Source organism: Podarcis vaucheri (genome assembly GCF_965113315.1).
Source record: "Podarcis vaucheri genome assembly, chromosome: 5".
Lineage (NCBI taxonomy): Eukaryota > Metazoa > Chordata > Lepidosauria > Squamata > Lacertidae > Podarcis > Podarcis vaucheri.
Window position 1 is genome coordinate 17,297,406 of NC_138763.1, and position 16,505 is coordinate 17,313,910.

At 40.7% G+C, this 16,505-nt stretch overlaps 1 protein-coding gene across 13 annotated transcripts in view; it reads left to right on the top strand.

Moving 5' to 3' along the window:
- MECOM (MDS1 and EVI1 complex locus) overlaps positions 1-16,505 on the top strand; it is a 495,241-nt gene that overhangs the window by 223,651 nt on the left and 255,085 nt on the right. For all 13 annotated transcript variants that reach the window (XM_082223908.1, XM_082223897.1, XM_082223911.1 and 10 more), the window contains exon 2: positions 4,988-5,325. In XM_082223908.1, the coding sequence (XP_082080034.1) occupies positions 4,988-5,325 (338 nt within the window). The remainder of the gene's footprint in view (positions 1-4,987; positions 5,326-16,505) is intronic.

The window sequence follows — 16,505 nt, forward strand, 5'->3', positions numbered from 1 at the left end:
GAGGTTATCAGCAGCTACTAATCCTGATGGCTATGTTCTACCTTCACCATTGGAGGCAGTATGCCTCTAAATAAAGGTGCTGGGGTCTGCAGGAGGGGGCAATATTGTCATGCTTAGACCTTGCTTGTGTGCATCCCAGAGGCATCTGGTTGGCCACTGTGAGAAGAGGATGCTGGACTAGATGGGCTACTGGCCTGATCCAGCCGGGTTCTTCTTAGGTAGTTATGCTCTTATTCTAATAGTCACACTTTTAATTCACGCTGGTGGAGGACACCTGAAATTAAAACAATACTGCTATGCTTTTGTTAAAAAAATAATAATCCATGATCTAATGAAACTTAAGAAATTTTAAGACCTTTTGATTTCAAGCATGCACTTTCAACCAATGAAATAATTGCTACTTAAAACTGCTTAGCTTTGGCTGAATTCGAAAGAACTGAGAGAAAAATGGAAACATGCCTCCTGCAAGGCCAGAAATGGAAAAACTGGAAATTTACAGATCAGTTATATGTATGATTTTTTTCTTCCTTTCATGATCATGAATTACATGCTTTTAAAAGCAAGGTTTGGGAATAATACTATTCCAGGCATTTATGCTGTTTCAAGACCCAAGGTTCAAAGGTAGTAATGTTTGTGATGGTAACACTGCTGCTCCATATGATGGGATTACAGTGGTGCCTCGCAAGACGAAAATAATTCGTTCAGTGAGTCTTTTCGTCTTGCGATGTTTTTCGTCTTGCGAAGCACGGTCCGTCGCAACTGCCTCTTCAAGCGGCTTTAAGAAAAAAGCGCAAGATGTTTTCGTCTTGCGAAGCAAGCCCATAGGGAAATTCGTCTAGCGAAGCAACGCAAAACGGAAAAACCCTTTCGTCTAGTGAGTTTTTCGTCTTGCGAGGCATTCGTCTTGCGGGGCACCACTGTACTTAAAAAAAAGTAACGCTCTTACTTATGTAGGAAAAGCACTTTAAATAATTTTCAGGCATTCAGACTTGTCCATGCAGTCCTAATAGCTTGGAACTTGCTTAAAAGAGAGAGGATTCTCAAAATGCTGAATTTTGCACTTCATCGCAAAAAAAAAAAATTATTAACTGAGTACATTTGTGGAATTACTAAATACACACACCTCTGGACTTCTGTTGCACTGTATTTAGCTACTAACTTCAAGCCTATCTCTGTATTTGGATTATTAGCTCCTTCGCTGAAGGTTAAGGAGCCCTGACTGCTTTAAAATTCCCTAACTCTCTCTCACACACATTCTATTGCAATCTTGTTTTGCCTTTGGAATGGAAAAGGCTACTAAAGCAGCTAAATGGTTAAGCATTTGTCCAAGTGGAAGGAAGTCAACCCCCCTGCTCATATTCCACACAGAAGCCTAGGTTACTGTTTAAACTGACCCCAGGCTCCACAGAGGTTAAAGCTCTGGCATTAGCCTTGGCACAGAGCTGCTCTATCATCTTCATCAGGAATATCCCAGCCGTAGTCATGTGCATTCTTTCCTGCCAACATAACACATTTGTGCAGAATGTGCACACACTGGTGTCTACCCTGGTCTTTTAGTAGCAATTAACCTTTCCTACAGGGTTTCCTTTGAAGCTTGCTCGTGTTTTATTGCAAAATAGCAATGAGGATTTTGTTTAATGAAGGGAAATGTCTAAACTTCCATGTTACCTAATCTATTCTATTCCCCAACTCAGACATTGCAATTATATTACCCAATTCCTAACAGGGACAATTTTATGATCTTAAAGAGGTCTGCCTGGAAATCAAAACTGCAACAATTGTGTTTGTGTATTTGCTTCCCAATTTTAGGTTTTCTGGGGCTTGTTTCATGTGGAGATAAATTATGTTGGCTGAGGAAATTAAGGATGCTTTCCTCCCAACATCTGTTTTCATAAAGATTGAAAGATCAAGAAGCAAAATAGTTTTAGCACCCATGAGAACTTGCCCCATTTGTGAACGTAACAGGATGGTTTCTGCGAACAAAGAAAGCCTCTCATTAACAGAAAGTGTGAAAGTACACTTTTCTCTGACCTGTGCAGCCTGGGTGATTTGGAACATGTTTAGAAATGCAGTTATAATCAAATTAAACATTATGAATTATTGGTTGAGAAACATTCTTGCAGGTATTTTGCCAAAAGTCACTAGCAAGTTGACAATTGTATTGTTTTCATAAAAAAGGTTGCGATGGTATATACGTTCAGTTTGATAAGGGAGATGCTATTTCCCCCCCTGTAAATGTGCTACTAAGGAATGTTTGGGTTTTGATGGGAGATCTTTTGATCAGTTGCTTTACTGTTATGTTTACTTGTAATGTTCATATTTATGCCAGATGCAGAGAGATCCAACCAGAAAACCTCCATTAAAATAAATTGTAAGAGAGAAATGTGACATCTGATTACTAAGCCTCTTTGCTTGCCTAACTCTGGTTTCCCCCATGCCTGAAAATCAGGGGTGGCAGCCTGTAATCGAAGGGGTCAGTTTATTCTGGAGAATCTGGGCCAGGGACCAGGAATGATTAACTTCGTAATATGTTGGCACCATGGTATTGCATTAATAAAGTGGAGAAAGTTGCTTTTTACAGTGGTACCTTGGGTTACAGATGCTTCAGGTTATAGACTCCGCTAACCCAGAAATAGTACCTCGGGTTAAAAACTTTGCTTCAGGATGAGAACAGAAATCGTGCGGTGGCGGCGCAGCAGCAGTGGGAGGCCCCATTAGCTAAAGTGGTGCTTCAGGTTAAGAACAGTTTAAGGTTAAGAGCGGACCTCCAGAATGAATTAAGTACTTAACCCGAGGTACCACTGTACTACTCTTTGTCCATTTAGCCCTGTATTGTCTACTCTGGCTGGTAATAGCTTTCTCAAGCAGAGTATTTTCCATTAGTTACCACCTGATCCTACCACCTGAAAAAGCCAGAGTTTATGAACAAGACCCCTGCTGGATCAGTTAAAAGACTCATCTAGTCCAGCATCCTGTTCTCAGAGTGGCTTCCCCTGGGAAGCCTGCAGGCAGGACCTAAAGGTTCCCCTCTCTTTTAAAATCATTAAAACAAATGACTCCCTGCAAGTAGGAAATCAGCAACACCTACTAAAGTCTCTTGTCTGAGCATTTCTCCCTGGTGTGCAAGTTTTCTGTTTGCAAGGCATGGGGTATTTTTTTTGGTGGGGGGGGGGGGGAGGAAGTATTTTGGTTGTGGTAGTTTCAGCCTATGGGAATATGTATATATATATAGTGCACCCTGCACCCTTCTGAAGTGCTGTAGCTCATTCTGCCACTTTAGATGCATCTCATTGTGCTATATGTGTACAGCAGACCTAACTCTGAACTTTAAAAAAACTGAACATAATAATAATAATAATACTTAAGATGTCTTCTGAATGTCAGGTAGTTGTTTATCGCTTTGACATCTCGTGGGAGGGCGTTCCACAGGGCGGGCGCCACTACCAAGAAGGCCCTCTGCCTGGTTCCCTGTAGCTTTGCTTCTCGCAATGAGGGAACCGCCAGAAGGCCCTCGGCGCTGGACCTCAGCGTCCGGGCAGAACGATGGGGGTGGAGATGCTCCTTCAGGTATACTGGACTGAGGCCATAGCTACGAAAAAGTGGGCAAATCACCATCTCTCAGACATGCAATGAGAAAATAAACTATTGTAAGCTGCCCTGATCTCTTATGGCAAGGTGAAAAATAAATATAAATAAATATCCCAATTCTGCTTCAGTGGTCACTTCTCATAATACTAGAACTCGGGGTCACCAAGTGAAATTAATTGGCAATAGGTTCAAGACAGACAAAGGGAAGCTGTATACCACACCATAACTAACATGAATTTACTGCCACAAGGTACTGTGGTGGCTGCTAGCTTATATAAGGTGTGTGTGTGTGTGTTTTAAGGATTTGACAAGTCCATTAAAGAGTGATCTAGCCTGCCAACCATGATAACTAAATTGAACGTCCATATTAGTCAACATAGCTCCAAATAACCATATGCCAGGGTGACTGACAGCCAAGAGTTGCTGGCAGAAAGAGAATGCTAGATGAGACAGACCTTTGCTCCGATCCAGCAGATTAGTTCTTAGAGGTGGTCATGACAGCAGTGTGGAGGCTTCCAGAAACATGGTTTTGCTACAGTTGTTCCACAGGTTGGTTGGATCTCATAGAGTGCCATATCACACATTTGTTGACGCTGCAAGTCGTGGTATGAGCACTCTTTCCAGGCTTGGGTGATCCATATAGCAAGCCATACTATATGCTATGATTGTCACATGGGAAAGCCATCACACAAAGTTTTGTTTCAGATAGCTTCCATGCTACTGACATAACATGCAGTTCAATCCTAACACAAATAGTTTATATTAAATTATTTCTAATAAGTTCCATAGCTATTTTCTGCTGTTAAATTATCTGAAATTAGTTTTGGGTGCTGCTAATGGTCACTTTCTATATTTCCCTTTGAAATTCCTGACAGGGCTGGAGTACCCTTATGTGATTTGCTATATATGCTCTTTTCTAGAGAAATCGTATCAAGCCCTTGTCATTCATGCCTTCGTTCATTTCTAGGTTGGATACTGTAATTCCTGCTACATTGTCATCAGGGGCAGCCCAATCTAGAAACTACAGTTGGTTGAGAATACTGTAGCCAGATTTGTATCTGCTTTTGGCAGATTGGCTTCCGGTTTGGTTCAAAGGCTCAATTCCAGTTGCTGGCTTTGACCCTCAAAGGCCCAAGACTATGGTGTTTTTGAAACTATCTCCACCCATATTACCCTGCTAGACACCTGTGCTCTGTTTCTGAATTCCTCCTTGTTGTCCCTTTGCCAACTAAAGTATGACTGGTAAGGACAAGAGAAAAGGACCTTTTCAGTTGTGATGCCTAAACTATGGAATAAGAAAGGTCTGCCTGCCCCCTTCTTTGATTGATTTTAAATAGGCTCTTAAGACTGTTTAAGCACATCCACTCATCTTGCCCTTCATGTTTGGAATCCTTTTCAGATAATGAGTGTGTATATGAAAGCTTCCCTGAGATTCCTTTGGAAGAAACATCTGAAAATGATGGAGAACCAAGCACTTTGTCACTCAGTATTCACGAACAATCATCTCCAGCAACATCAAGTGAAGCCTTCACACCAAAGGAAGGATCTCCTTACAAAGCTCCAATATACATTCCTGATGACATACCAATTCCATCAGAGTTTGAGCTTCGAGAATCAAATATTCCTGGAGCCGGATTAGGGATATGGGCCAAAAGGAAGATTGAAGTGGGTGAAAGATTTGGACCATATGTAGGAGAACATAGCCCAAGTCTGAAAGATCCTGGCAATGGATGGGAGGTAGGAAAATGTATATGTTATTGTGTTATATTCAGTGATAATCTGTTTCCTTTAATAAAGGCAGGATTCCTAATGGATAAGTGCAGATATTTTTGAAATAACATTTTTGGTGTATCTAAGGATTGATAATATTGGGTCTTATAATTCTGGGTTGTTATAGAACAGAACACATTTAGGTAGAGATGAGACTGTGAATTGCTCACATTTCCTCCTACATCAATCCACCCTGGCTTTGCAATTTCAAATGCCTTCATTAAGATGAATGGTGAGAAGTAGGAAAAGGCAATCATTATCTGAACTTGCTTTGATGGTTTGTGGATTCCCCCCCCCCTTTGTTGTCTTTTGGTGATGTTTTGAATATGCCACATAATCTGAAAACATATCCTTCCATTAAAATGGTGTCATTTTTTTTTGAAAATTACCAGAATGCAGATTTTGCTTTTTGTACCCTGAGAGCCATCTTGTAGAACTATGATGTTTGCAATGCTGTTTATAGTATATAGTATCACAGGCCATCCATTAAAATAGTACATGAGCGTGTCATCCTGGAAATTTAGGTCGTGGTAATTCTTCCTTCTCCTTCTTTCTGAGTCCTGTGGCTTGTCAAGCCCTAACAGAATGCCCTTTGGTTTCTTCTAATTCTCATAGCTTCTCATATATCATGACCACCTTGCCCTATTCCCTCCATTCCTTGTGGACCAGGTTCATTTACCAACACATTATGTCTGGCCTTAGACAACAGTGAGCCAGGCCTGCTCTCTTCCTTGCCCGACAGCATCAGGCCATTTATTATCCCCCCTCCCCAAATCAGAGAAATATGTGCCTCCTAGAGGATCTTGAGATAGAAAAGTCCTTTGGATTTCCACATTCAAATTTTACCACCTGTAATTGAGAGTTCCCATTGTTACTGGGGCAAGTCCAGTCAAAGATATTTAGCCACCTGAGGCAGAGCAACAAATTGCACCCTCTATGAATTAACTCAAATGCTGCCTGGTTAAGTTTAACACCTAACCTGAGACAGAAAATCTCACAAGCTCATTGACAGTAGAAATAAAGCAATAAGCAGCAGTTTTCTTCCTTTGTCATTCCCACCAAAATCAGCTGCCTTAGTCAGCTGCTTCACTTAGCTGTGGGTGTGGAAGGAGCATGGTATACTGAGTGACCAGCTGACCAGGCAGCTTTACCTTGCAGTAGCTTGGCAAGTTGCTCATTATGGCTTGGGAGTATCTTTCAGCCTGATCAAGTGAGAAGAAGACGTTATCCCTACTTGAAATAAATAAAAAAATTGTCCAGTAGCACCTTAGAGACCAACTAAGTTTGTTCTGGGTATAAGCTTTGTGTGCATGCACACTTCTTCAGATACGAAAGCTTATACCCAGAAACAAAATTTATTTTGACTGCGTCAGACCAACATGGCTACCTACCTGAATCTATTATCTTCACTCGTCCATGCATGTATAAGGCAGGTCTTCCATGGACAGGACCATTATATTCTGGCTTTTCTATTCCTGGGACTTTTGACTTCCTCACAGCAACCCATCATTTACTTATTCTGTCTGGTTCATACTGCAGATTTATTTCATTTTGTTGCATTCTGCATCTGATGCTGGAGCATCAGGCAAGATCCTTAGTTAAGAGGACAGCTGTGTGGGCTCCCTGCTATCTCAGCAAAGGCATAGATCAGTTTACCTCAAGGTTTACCGCCATTGCCACATCCCGGGATGTTTGGGTGGCACTCACAGGACTGGTTCAAATTGTCACAGCAGTTGCCTTCCAACTTCCAACATTTCCCCAGCAGGTGACCCACTCACTCAAATAGCATGTGAATTGTCAGAAACATGAGCCATGCCTGCCTGCCTGCCATGCCTTGCCTTGCTACTGCGAACCTGAACCCAATAAAGTTGCGGCCTGTCTTTTATCCAGTCTTGAGCCCTGTGTGGGTTTTTCCCCACACAGAGTTTCATTCCTGTCTGTGGCTGCAAAGTATGCAAGCATTATATTCATCCAGTGGGAATGCCCAGGCACTGTTCAACTTCTCTGGCTCCCATTTCTTTTTAAAAAATATGTCATATTAAAAATAAATCTAGTCTTACTCTTTTCTCACCTCTCTTGTATATGCAGAAAAGCCACAAGGTGGCTCTTTATCACTTTATGCTTTGATTCTGCTTATTATGTGGGAGTATGGTCATGCCTTCTCAAATATATCACCTTGTAGTTCATGAGGGCTTTTCATAGAATCTTGCTGATTTCCTGGAAACAAGGTACAAGGTAGATGAGATAGAATGTGTCTATCTGTGCAAATAAAATGGCATGTTGAAACTGAGACCTCTAGTCAACATTGCTCTGATGTGATCTTAACAAAAATATTGTAAGAGCCATTTATATAGCCTCTTTAAGAGCACATAATAAATATAGCCACACCCTCCATCTTGTTGCTAAAGGTGGAAGGAAATTATAGTTTGCATTGTTATCTCTACTAAGGAAGGAATCCAGTATTGCATTATTACAGTTGTTCCATCAGTACAAAAAATGTATGCTTGTCAGACAGAACAGTGTCCCTTCCCCTCATGCACTGAACTGGGGATGAGTATGCAGGTGGGGTATGCAGGGGGAGGGGATGAAAGAAACCCTGATGCGCTAGTGGGACTCATTGTGCTGCTACAATTATTTAGTTGAATCTGGCCCTAACAATTTATGTTTGGGTGTACTCAATATTTTATATCTACAGATTTCAACTAAGCAGCCAGGATTAAAATGTAGCAACCCCCCCCCCAACATACAAAAACAGCCATACTTTTAAAAGCAAACTTTTAATAATATATAAGAGTAATATTTGTAAACATATGGGTCTTAGTTTGCTGATAGTTAATAACAAGTATCTAGTTTGGAGCATTTATAACTTGAAGTAGTTGCTGTTCAAAACTGGCCTCTTTTTCTTTTTTCTTTTTTAAATGACTCTCTCCTAATAGGTCCGATGGAAGGATTGAAAACTATAATTAAAAATTGTGATCGAATGTGCAGAAATATATACTACAACCTAGTAGTCCTCCTAACACCATAGAATGTTGCAATACCCATACAAAGATTGTGCCCATATGAAGTCTGCAATATTGTGCTTGTTCAAATGCTTCACGTATTCAATGTGTTGTGGGACCAAAAAAAATATGTTGTGACATAGTTCTGCTTGGGTCATAATTGGAGTGCTGTAGAGCAGCTTAAATGAAAAGCTATAAATTTGAATTTGATCTCAGTTTGTGGGTCCAAAGCTGAGCATCGTCTAATCAGGTATTGCTTGGCTAAAGTACAAATCGAACAAGAGGTCACTGGGCAAAGGCAAAGGTCAAGCTTTTTTGCAGTTTGTCACTGCAGTTTTAGTATTTGCCAGCAGGCCAATCATGTGTTGAGGCCAAGTATTTGTACTGCAAAAAAGAGAACGGCCTGCTTCTTAATCAACAAAGAAAACAGATTTTAAACAGCTGTCAGCAATTTAAAAAACAACCTACATTAAAAAAACACAAAACATAAAAGTTGTGATTTCACCATACTTTGTTTCTTGGGAAAGATGTGAGGAATAACTACTTGGAAAATGCTATGAAAGGAAACTTCAAATCCTTCCCTAGGACTTGGATAATTTGCATGTGTGTGCAGATGCATTCATTCCCTCTCTTCTCTACTGCAGCTTGTTGAACATTTTGGTTCCTCCTGTTCTGTGGTTTGAAAGATTTAATCATCATGTTCATGGAGACATAGTTTATCCCTAGTGGTTTTCGGATTCATTGTATATTAATGCTTGAGCTGGGTATTAGGAAAGTGGAAACAGAAGGCATCAGATCCAAAATATAAAACAGAAAATGCCTCACATTTTTATTACAAGTGTGAACAACTTGGGACATGATTATTTGCATGTTTTAATTAATTAATTGAAACAAACTAAAAGTAATGCTGCATCGTGCTGCCCCAAGGGCTGGGGCTAGATAACATCATTTAACCAAAGACATAAATGAAATTCAAATTCAGTTAACCAAAATACAAGCAATGCTCAGGCTTTTACATCTGCAGTCTACTGTGGTAACAATATGATTTTATATGTTGTCCAAGATGGCAGCAGAAAGCTCCCTGTATGCTGCATAGTTCAATGGAGAAGGCACACAATGATGTTTGCTCTGGGGGTGAGGTTTGACACATTCTGCAGTGGCTTTCCTTAATGGGGAAATGATCCCAGTCCTTTTAGTCTTGAAGGCCCTCTGCCTTGTAGATCACACCAATAACCTGCTCCTCATACACAAACCATAGGGTTGGTACCAATGTGAATGAAATATCAACTTATCCAAATATTTCAGGTATGCTTTGGGATGCATATTAAAATAAATATTTGATGCAAACATTTCAGACAATATGTCTACCACCAAGGTCAACGAAAGTTGTAAAAATCTGGAAGTCATTCATATTTTTATGTGAATGCCTGAAATGAAGTAAGAACGTAAGATGAGCCTTCTGGATCAAGTTAATGGCCCATCTAGTTCAGCATTTTGTTCTCACAGTAGCCAACCAGATGCCTGTGCAAAGCCTGCAAGCAGGACTGAGTGCAAAGGCATAAATGCAAATCCATATAAGAGCCATATAAGACCCATCTAAAATCTGCTTCCTAAAAATCAGCAGGGAGGAAGGGAAGTGCATATACCTAGGGAGAGAGTTCCTCAGTGTTTAGCATCACTGCTGAGAAAGGTTGCCTTTTATAGCAACCCATCACCCTTCAGACAGAGTAGGATATTTAAGGAAGATCTTAATGTGCTGCTTGACTCATGTGGGAGAAGGCTCTCTTGAGATGTGATTGACACTGATCCATGGGTCCATCCAGGGCTGCTTCTGTCATGTCTGTATTCTGGAAATCAAGTGGGGCATTCCAGTGTCATAGCCACTTCCCATATTGACATGGGGAGTAGCCACTCTAAAAACTGCTTCTTTCTTTTCAAAGTAAACAACTGTAAATCTGAATGGCAAGCACTGCTCGGTGTAGTATTTAAGACATAACTGTAAAAACATTTTATAGGGATCAGACTTTGGGCAAATCTTGGAATGAATGCCTAACTAATTTTGAAGCAAAGTTATATGCATGTTAGCTGTTGGGTCCATTGGGATTTTTTGCTGAATACAGGTAATATAAGGGAAATGTGGTCTAAACCGCTGAGCCTCTTGGCTTTGCTGATCAGAAGGTTGGCAGCTTGAATCCACGCAATGAGGTGAGCTCCTGTCATTTCCCCCCAGCTCCTGCCAACCTAGCAGTTTGAAAGCATACCAGTGCAAGTAGATAAATAGGTATCACCGTGGCAGGAAGGTAAACGGGGTTTCCATGCGCCTTTGGCACTTGTCATGGTCTTCCGTGCGCCAGTAGCGGTTTAGTCTTACTGGCCACATGAACCAGAAAGCTGTCTGTGGACCAATGCTGGCTCCCTCGGCCTGAAGCGAGATGAGCACTGCACCCCATAGTTGTATTTGACTGGACATAACCATCCAGGGGTCCTTTACCTTTTACCTTTACCTTATAGGGAATATTGTGAAAGAACCTCAGCAAGGGGAAAACTACACATTACATGGAAGGCATGCTTTATCAAGCATACTTACAACTGGCCTTCCTTCCTTCCTTCCTTCCTTCCTTCCTTCCTTCCTTCCTTCCTTCCTTCCTTCTCTCTTTCTCTCTCTCTCTTGCCTTCTCATTCTCTCTCTCTGTAGCAAAAGTAGCTGAATGAGACTCCAGTCTGACCACAGCAGGAGGATGATTTCACCCTTTACCTCTGTAACACTTTCCTGCCAAGAATCTCCCCTGAAGCTAGTTGCCCCCAAAGGTAGTATTTCAGGGCAAAATAGCAGTGGGTGGACAGGGAAATGAGATAATATTCAGCAGGGAAATAGCAAGCAAAGGGAAAGTTAAACTCCTTTTGCTGTTTTGGTGGCTGCTTTTGCTTTAAAAAAGTGTAGTTTTTTACATCAGACTTTTAAATGCACACGTTTAAAGTAACGCGTAGTTTGGCCCTGAAAGAAAATAATATTCTAATACTAAATGAAAGATTGACTGACTGCTCCTGATATTACTTTAAAGAGAGATATACAGTTCACCTCCTTAGGAAGATGCAAAACCTAAAAATGAAGAAAAAGACAAAATAATCATAGAAACTATATTTTTAAAGATATTGACGCACACTCATAATTCTTCCCATTAAATAAATGTTGATAAAAAATTTTTATTATGAAATGACACATTATGCAAGCTGGGATTCAAAGATGAGTTCCTTACGTTAAGTATAGTAGATGCCATTAAGGAAAACAGTCAATATGTCACTAAGCCACAGCCTGTAAAATTAAATTGATTTGGTAAATGTAAGTAAGATAGATCTGTTTGCTTTCATCATCAATTTCGAGGGGGTGAACAGGTGATGTCACCAACCTGGGAGCGATAAAGATGCAGGACCATCTGGAAAGCTTGGTGATGGATGGGCAACTGCTTTTGGATGGTGACAGTGCTGTGGCACTTTGTCACATGGGATGCAGTACTTAATAACTTTTCAATACCATCATAATAAATTTCACTGCCTTATTAATATAGAAATGGTGAGTTATTACTGTGATGGCCATTGTAAATAACAGGAGATGCAGCTGTCAAAAGCTGATTGTTTGGGCATGTTTCCTTAAGCAACGTAGTTGACTTGGGATATTCGGTGCATGTCTGTACTAAGCAGAGTTTATTACTCTTGTCAAAAGAGAAAAAAAGCAAGGTGCTCAAATATTATATCAAGTCCTTTATAAAATAAAGTTTAATACATTAGCTGACTTTTCTTTGGGTAAGTTGCATAAAACAGGAGGCTAAGTCATCTTTAATAATGATATTTAATGTAAAATAATATCTGTACTCCATAAGAATGTCCTTTCCTAACTGAGACAGATATTTGTTCACTCATCAAAACACTAAGAATAAGAACAAAAAACCCCTCTTTTCATTAACAGGTTACCTTTGATAAAGACCTGCTATTCTCTAGCAGTATCAAGCAGGAGGGAGGGGAACCCGAACAGATGTAGCTAATAGCACGCAATGACAAAGAAATATGGGCAAAATTATAACCATGTGTCATGAAATAGTAGGCAGGAAAGATCATCTGGGTGTGTTTGATGAAAGCCCTGGACTGCTCTGTGACACGGACATCAGCCTGACGCCTCGAAAGAAACAAAATGTGTAGATAGATGGAAGGAGAAGATGAATGACCTAGATCAATCATTTAGCACTATTCAGCTTGTTATACCATTGTTCCATAGGAAGATAATTAAATCAGTGATGTCTTTCTTATTTGTTGAAAGGGTGGCACAAACTTGTAAAGAATATCAAAAGCACCTCAAACATATTATTCTTTTTTTAAAAAAAATAAAAAATAAAGTAGGATACTGACTTTGCTTTTCAGACTTCGGCTTTGTGAGCCTTAATTAAATGTCTTTTCTTAGCATTTCTGTAACTGCTGAAAAGAGAGCCAGCAGTCTATTAACAGGCAATAAAGTTCAGGAAGCCTACAACTAGTTTCTTGGGTCAGAGGTGAAAACTGCATGCAAAATGAAACAAAGGTGTGTTTTGATGGCTCAACAAGCAGTGAAGAGACAGAGCGCAAGTACGCACTGGGAGAGTGTGACATTCTTAAAGAGAAGCAAGAGGGGAGCTGCCTTATTCAGCTATAGTACACAGTGAAACTAACCAACAGTGGCACTGGTCATTATTGTGCCAGTCATAGATTGGCTTTTGCATTGGTATTTTGGCAAAATGCTTCTCCTCTCCTTACCCCCCCCCCCCTTTTGTACCACAGCTTGGAGGTCTCGGAACGCCCTAGTCTACCATCCAGCCTATATGTAGGGCTTGCCTAGCAGGACCTCCACCCTATTCACACAGCTGTACCAGACAACTACTCCCTGTTGTGGTACCCAGCAAGTCTCCCTTCTTATATTGATCTCCTTTCCTGTCACATTAGCCTGATGATGAGCTCCTGCCTTTATCAAACCTATGATTGCAGTATCACTATAGATATTCATCTATTCACCCTTGCAGAGCCTCAATGCCTTCTCTGCATAATGGGGGAGGCGGTGGGATGTTTTGCCTCAGGTGCCAAAATGTATTGGGCTTTCCCTGCTAAATAATGTCACAGATTCTGGAATTCTACCGTAGCAATTCTTCCGTAGCAATCCATGAGATCCCTTTACTTCTGTAGAAGAAGAGAGAGCACCATGGGACAGAGCAAAAGAACTGCAATCTAGGAAAGTACTAAGGATCCCAGGACAGGGTTTCACTTTTAGATTGAGGGTCATTTATGTTGGATTTTACAGGAGAATGTAAAGAAGCTAAGTTGTTAACCTTGTGCCCTGTGCAGTTGGCAACTGAAGCAAAGCCATGAAGCATGCTTCTTTAGCATCACTCTACAGGTGGGTGCAAAACACAAAGCTTTGACAAGTACATAGAGGAACTCATTAATAGGATATACTTCTGTTTGGCCATTCAATTTCAATTTCCCAATGAACACTGCATCCACTGATTACCTAATTAACAATTGTTTCCATCCATTTAAGGATAGGATCCTCCACCTCTTTATCATTTGAAACTCTTATCAGCTGCCTGCTGTTTTGCTTCCTAACATTGTCCTCCTTCCCCACTGGAGGAGAACTTGTATTGTCATACGTCCAGTTATTTAGTATATCACTGTCCTCTGACTATGTACTCCCTCTTTCAGCAACTGTCTGACCCTGGCTATTCCTTTTGTTTCAGAAGGTCTGTAGTTTAGGTGACAGTATTAAATGTTGTTCCTCAAAGGGCCATGTTGTTCAGTTTTTTAGTCTTACTGGGCTGTTCAAAGCTGGTTCAGTCACCCAAGGCTTCCCAGAAGTTCAAGCCTCACGTGACCTCTCATTAGATGAGCTGCTTCAATATCTAGCTGCTTTACTTGCCTCTTCTATCCCCTTTTCCTGTCTCCTTTCATTGTTTGCCATTTTATTTAGATTAGTCGGGAACCTTAAAGGGACACAAGCTTTGAGTTCTCATTTGGGAATTTATCTACTTTTGGAACCATCTTTGGAGGGTTCCATGAAACCCAGATTGTTACTAAAAATTATCTAGTTTTAAATCTGGATATTATTGGTAAAGCACAGTCTGCAAATGTAGAAAGCTAAACTGTCATTTACATCCAGAAACTTGTGCATAGCACTGACATAAGAAGAGCCCATCTAGTTTAGCATACTGTTCCCACAGCAGTCTGTCGAAAACCTGTAAACATGACATAGGTGCAAAAGCACTTGCATTACTTGTGTTCCCTAGCAGCTGTTATTCAGAAGAATACTGCCTCTGAGATACTGGAGGTGGTAGTACATAGCTAGTCATCACTGATATTCTCCTGGTCCTAAGTCCTTTTAAAACTATCATAGTTGGCTTTCAAGAAACTCCTGGTGGGGAACTCAGGAAACTTGTTCCTTCTCTCTTTTGCACAACTAATTATTGACATCTTTACCAACACCTTTCTCATCCTCTCCATTTCCTAAATCTCATTGTCTTTTCTGCTCTCACAGATTTTGTGGCACTAAGGGCAAAGTTCTATCTCACCATTCAGTCTGAATTAGAAGAGGCTGCTGGATGGATACCTGTAGGCAGTGTTGGGTTGAATGAGAGCCAGTAAACTCTTACTTAATTCTGCTAAGGCAGAGGCATTGTGGATAGGCAGTTTTTCTTTTAGGAAATTGGGGAGGTGCCCTATTCTGTATAGGGTAGCACATGCCTTGAAGGAGCAGGTATGTAGTTTCAAGGGTACACCTTGAACTGATTAGGTATAGGTTACCTTGGCAGGAAGGAGTGCCTCTAGCTAGTACAGTAGTTCTGGCCATTTCTGGGCAAGGTAGGCTGGCACCCACAATCTATGATCTGGTGATCTCAAGTTTGGATTATTGAAATGCACTGTTTTGTGAGGTTGCCTTAAGGCTGTCTGGAAGCTGCAGCTAGCACAGAATGCAGCTGCCTGGTTATTTACAGGGGCAACCAGACAGGAGCATGTAACACTGATACTAAAAGCACTGCACAGGTGAATGTATACTATCGGGCCCAAATCAAGGTGCTGCGTGGTCTGGAAAGCACTAAACCACTTAGGAACCAAATATCTGCAGGAGTGCCTTTTCCAACACCAGCAAACTCAGTTCTTAAGATAATTGTTGTGTGTGTGTTCTGCTCATAGTCCCATCCCACCCAAGGATTCATGATACAGGGGCACACAACAGATCCTTGCCTATGACACTACCCTGACTCTGGAATGCTCTCCCCTTGGAGATATGTTTGTCCTCTCTGTTTCACATATTTATATATCATTTGAAGATGCTTTTGTTTACCCAGGCTTTTATAAACTGGGGTTAGATGTTTGCTTTAATGCCTAACAGCGGCAAAGGGTTTTGATGTCTTTTAATTGTCCAGAATTTGTTGTTGGTTACCAGTTAATCTATAACCAGTTGGTTAGGAAATGTATTTTGTGCTTTTATATTTTATTGGACTCTTTTGGGATGAAGCATGATAGAGAAACCTGGCCCTGTGATTGAATACGTTATTTGTTTGGCTAGGTTCAAGTGTCATTCTTTCTCTTGGAGAGAAAGCTTTCTAAATGTTTCACTTTTATAGGGGCAAGTCAGTACTATCCCAAGGCTGATGGCCACTTTATTAGTCAAATAACTAATGAGATTTTTCCATAATCTCTCCACCTTGCCTCAGTTTGGGCTGGAAGACTTAAGTGGGTAACTGTGGTGGTGAAGTGAAGTGATCAGCCTGCTAGTGTGACATTTATTTACTCACTTTGATTTTTCCCCAACAGGTTGTCCTTTCTGTTGTTGTTGTTGTTGTTGTTGTTGTTGTTGTTGTTGTTAAAATTTTGATGCCACTCTTCATCTAAAGATCACAGGGCGGTTTACAATAGAAGGGCACAAAAATACATACGACAATGAAACAATACCCTCTTATGGTGTTTGCCCTCTTAGGTGACATCATGCTGGGTCATAAGGAAAGGGTTAAATAAGTGTGAAGTGATTGGCAAGTGGGAACCCAAGGGGAGGAGTTAGAGTTAGTGTTGTTAAGGAGTCAGTCAGGTGTTAGAGAAGAGAGGATAAGTCTGTGGGTTGGGATAGTTTGA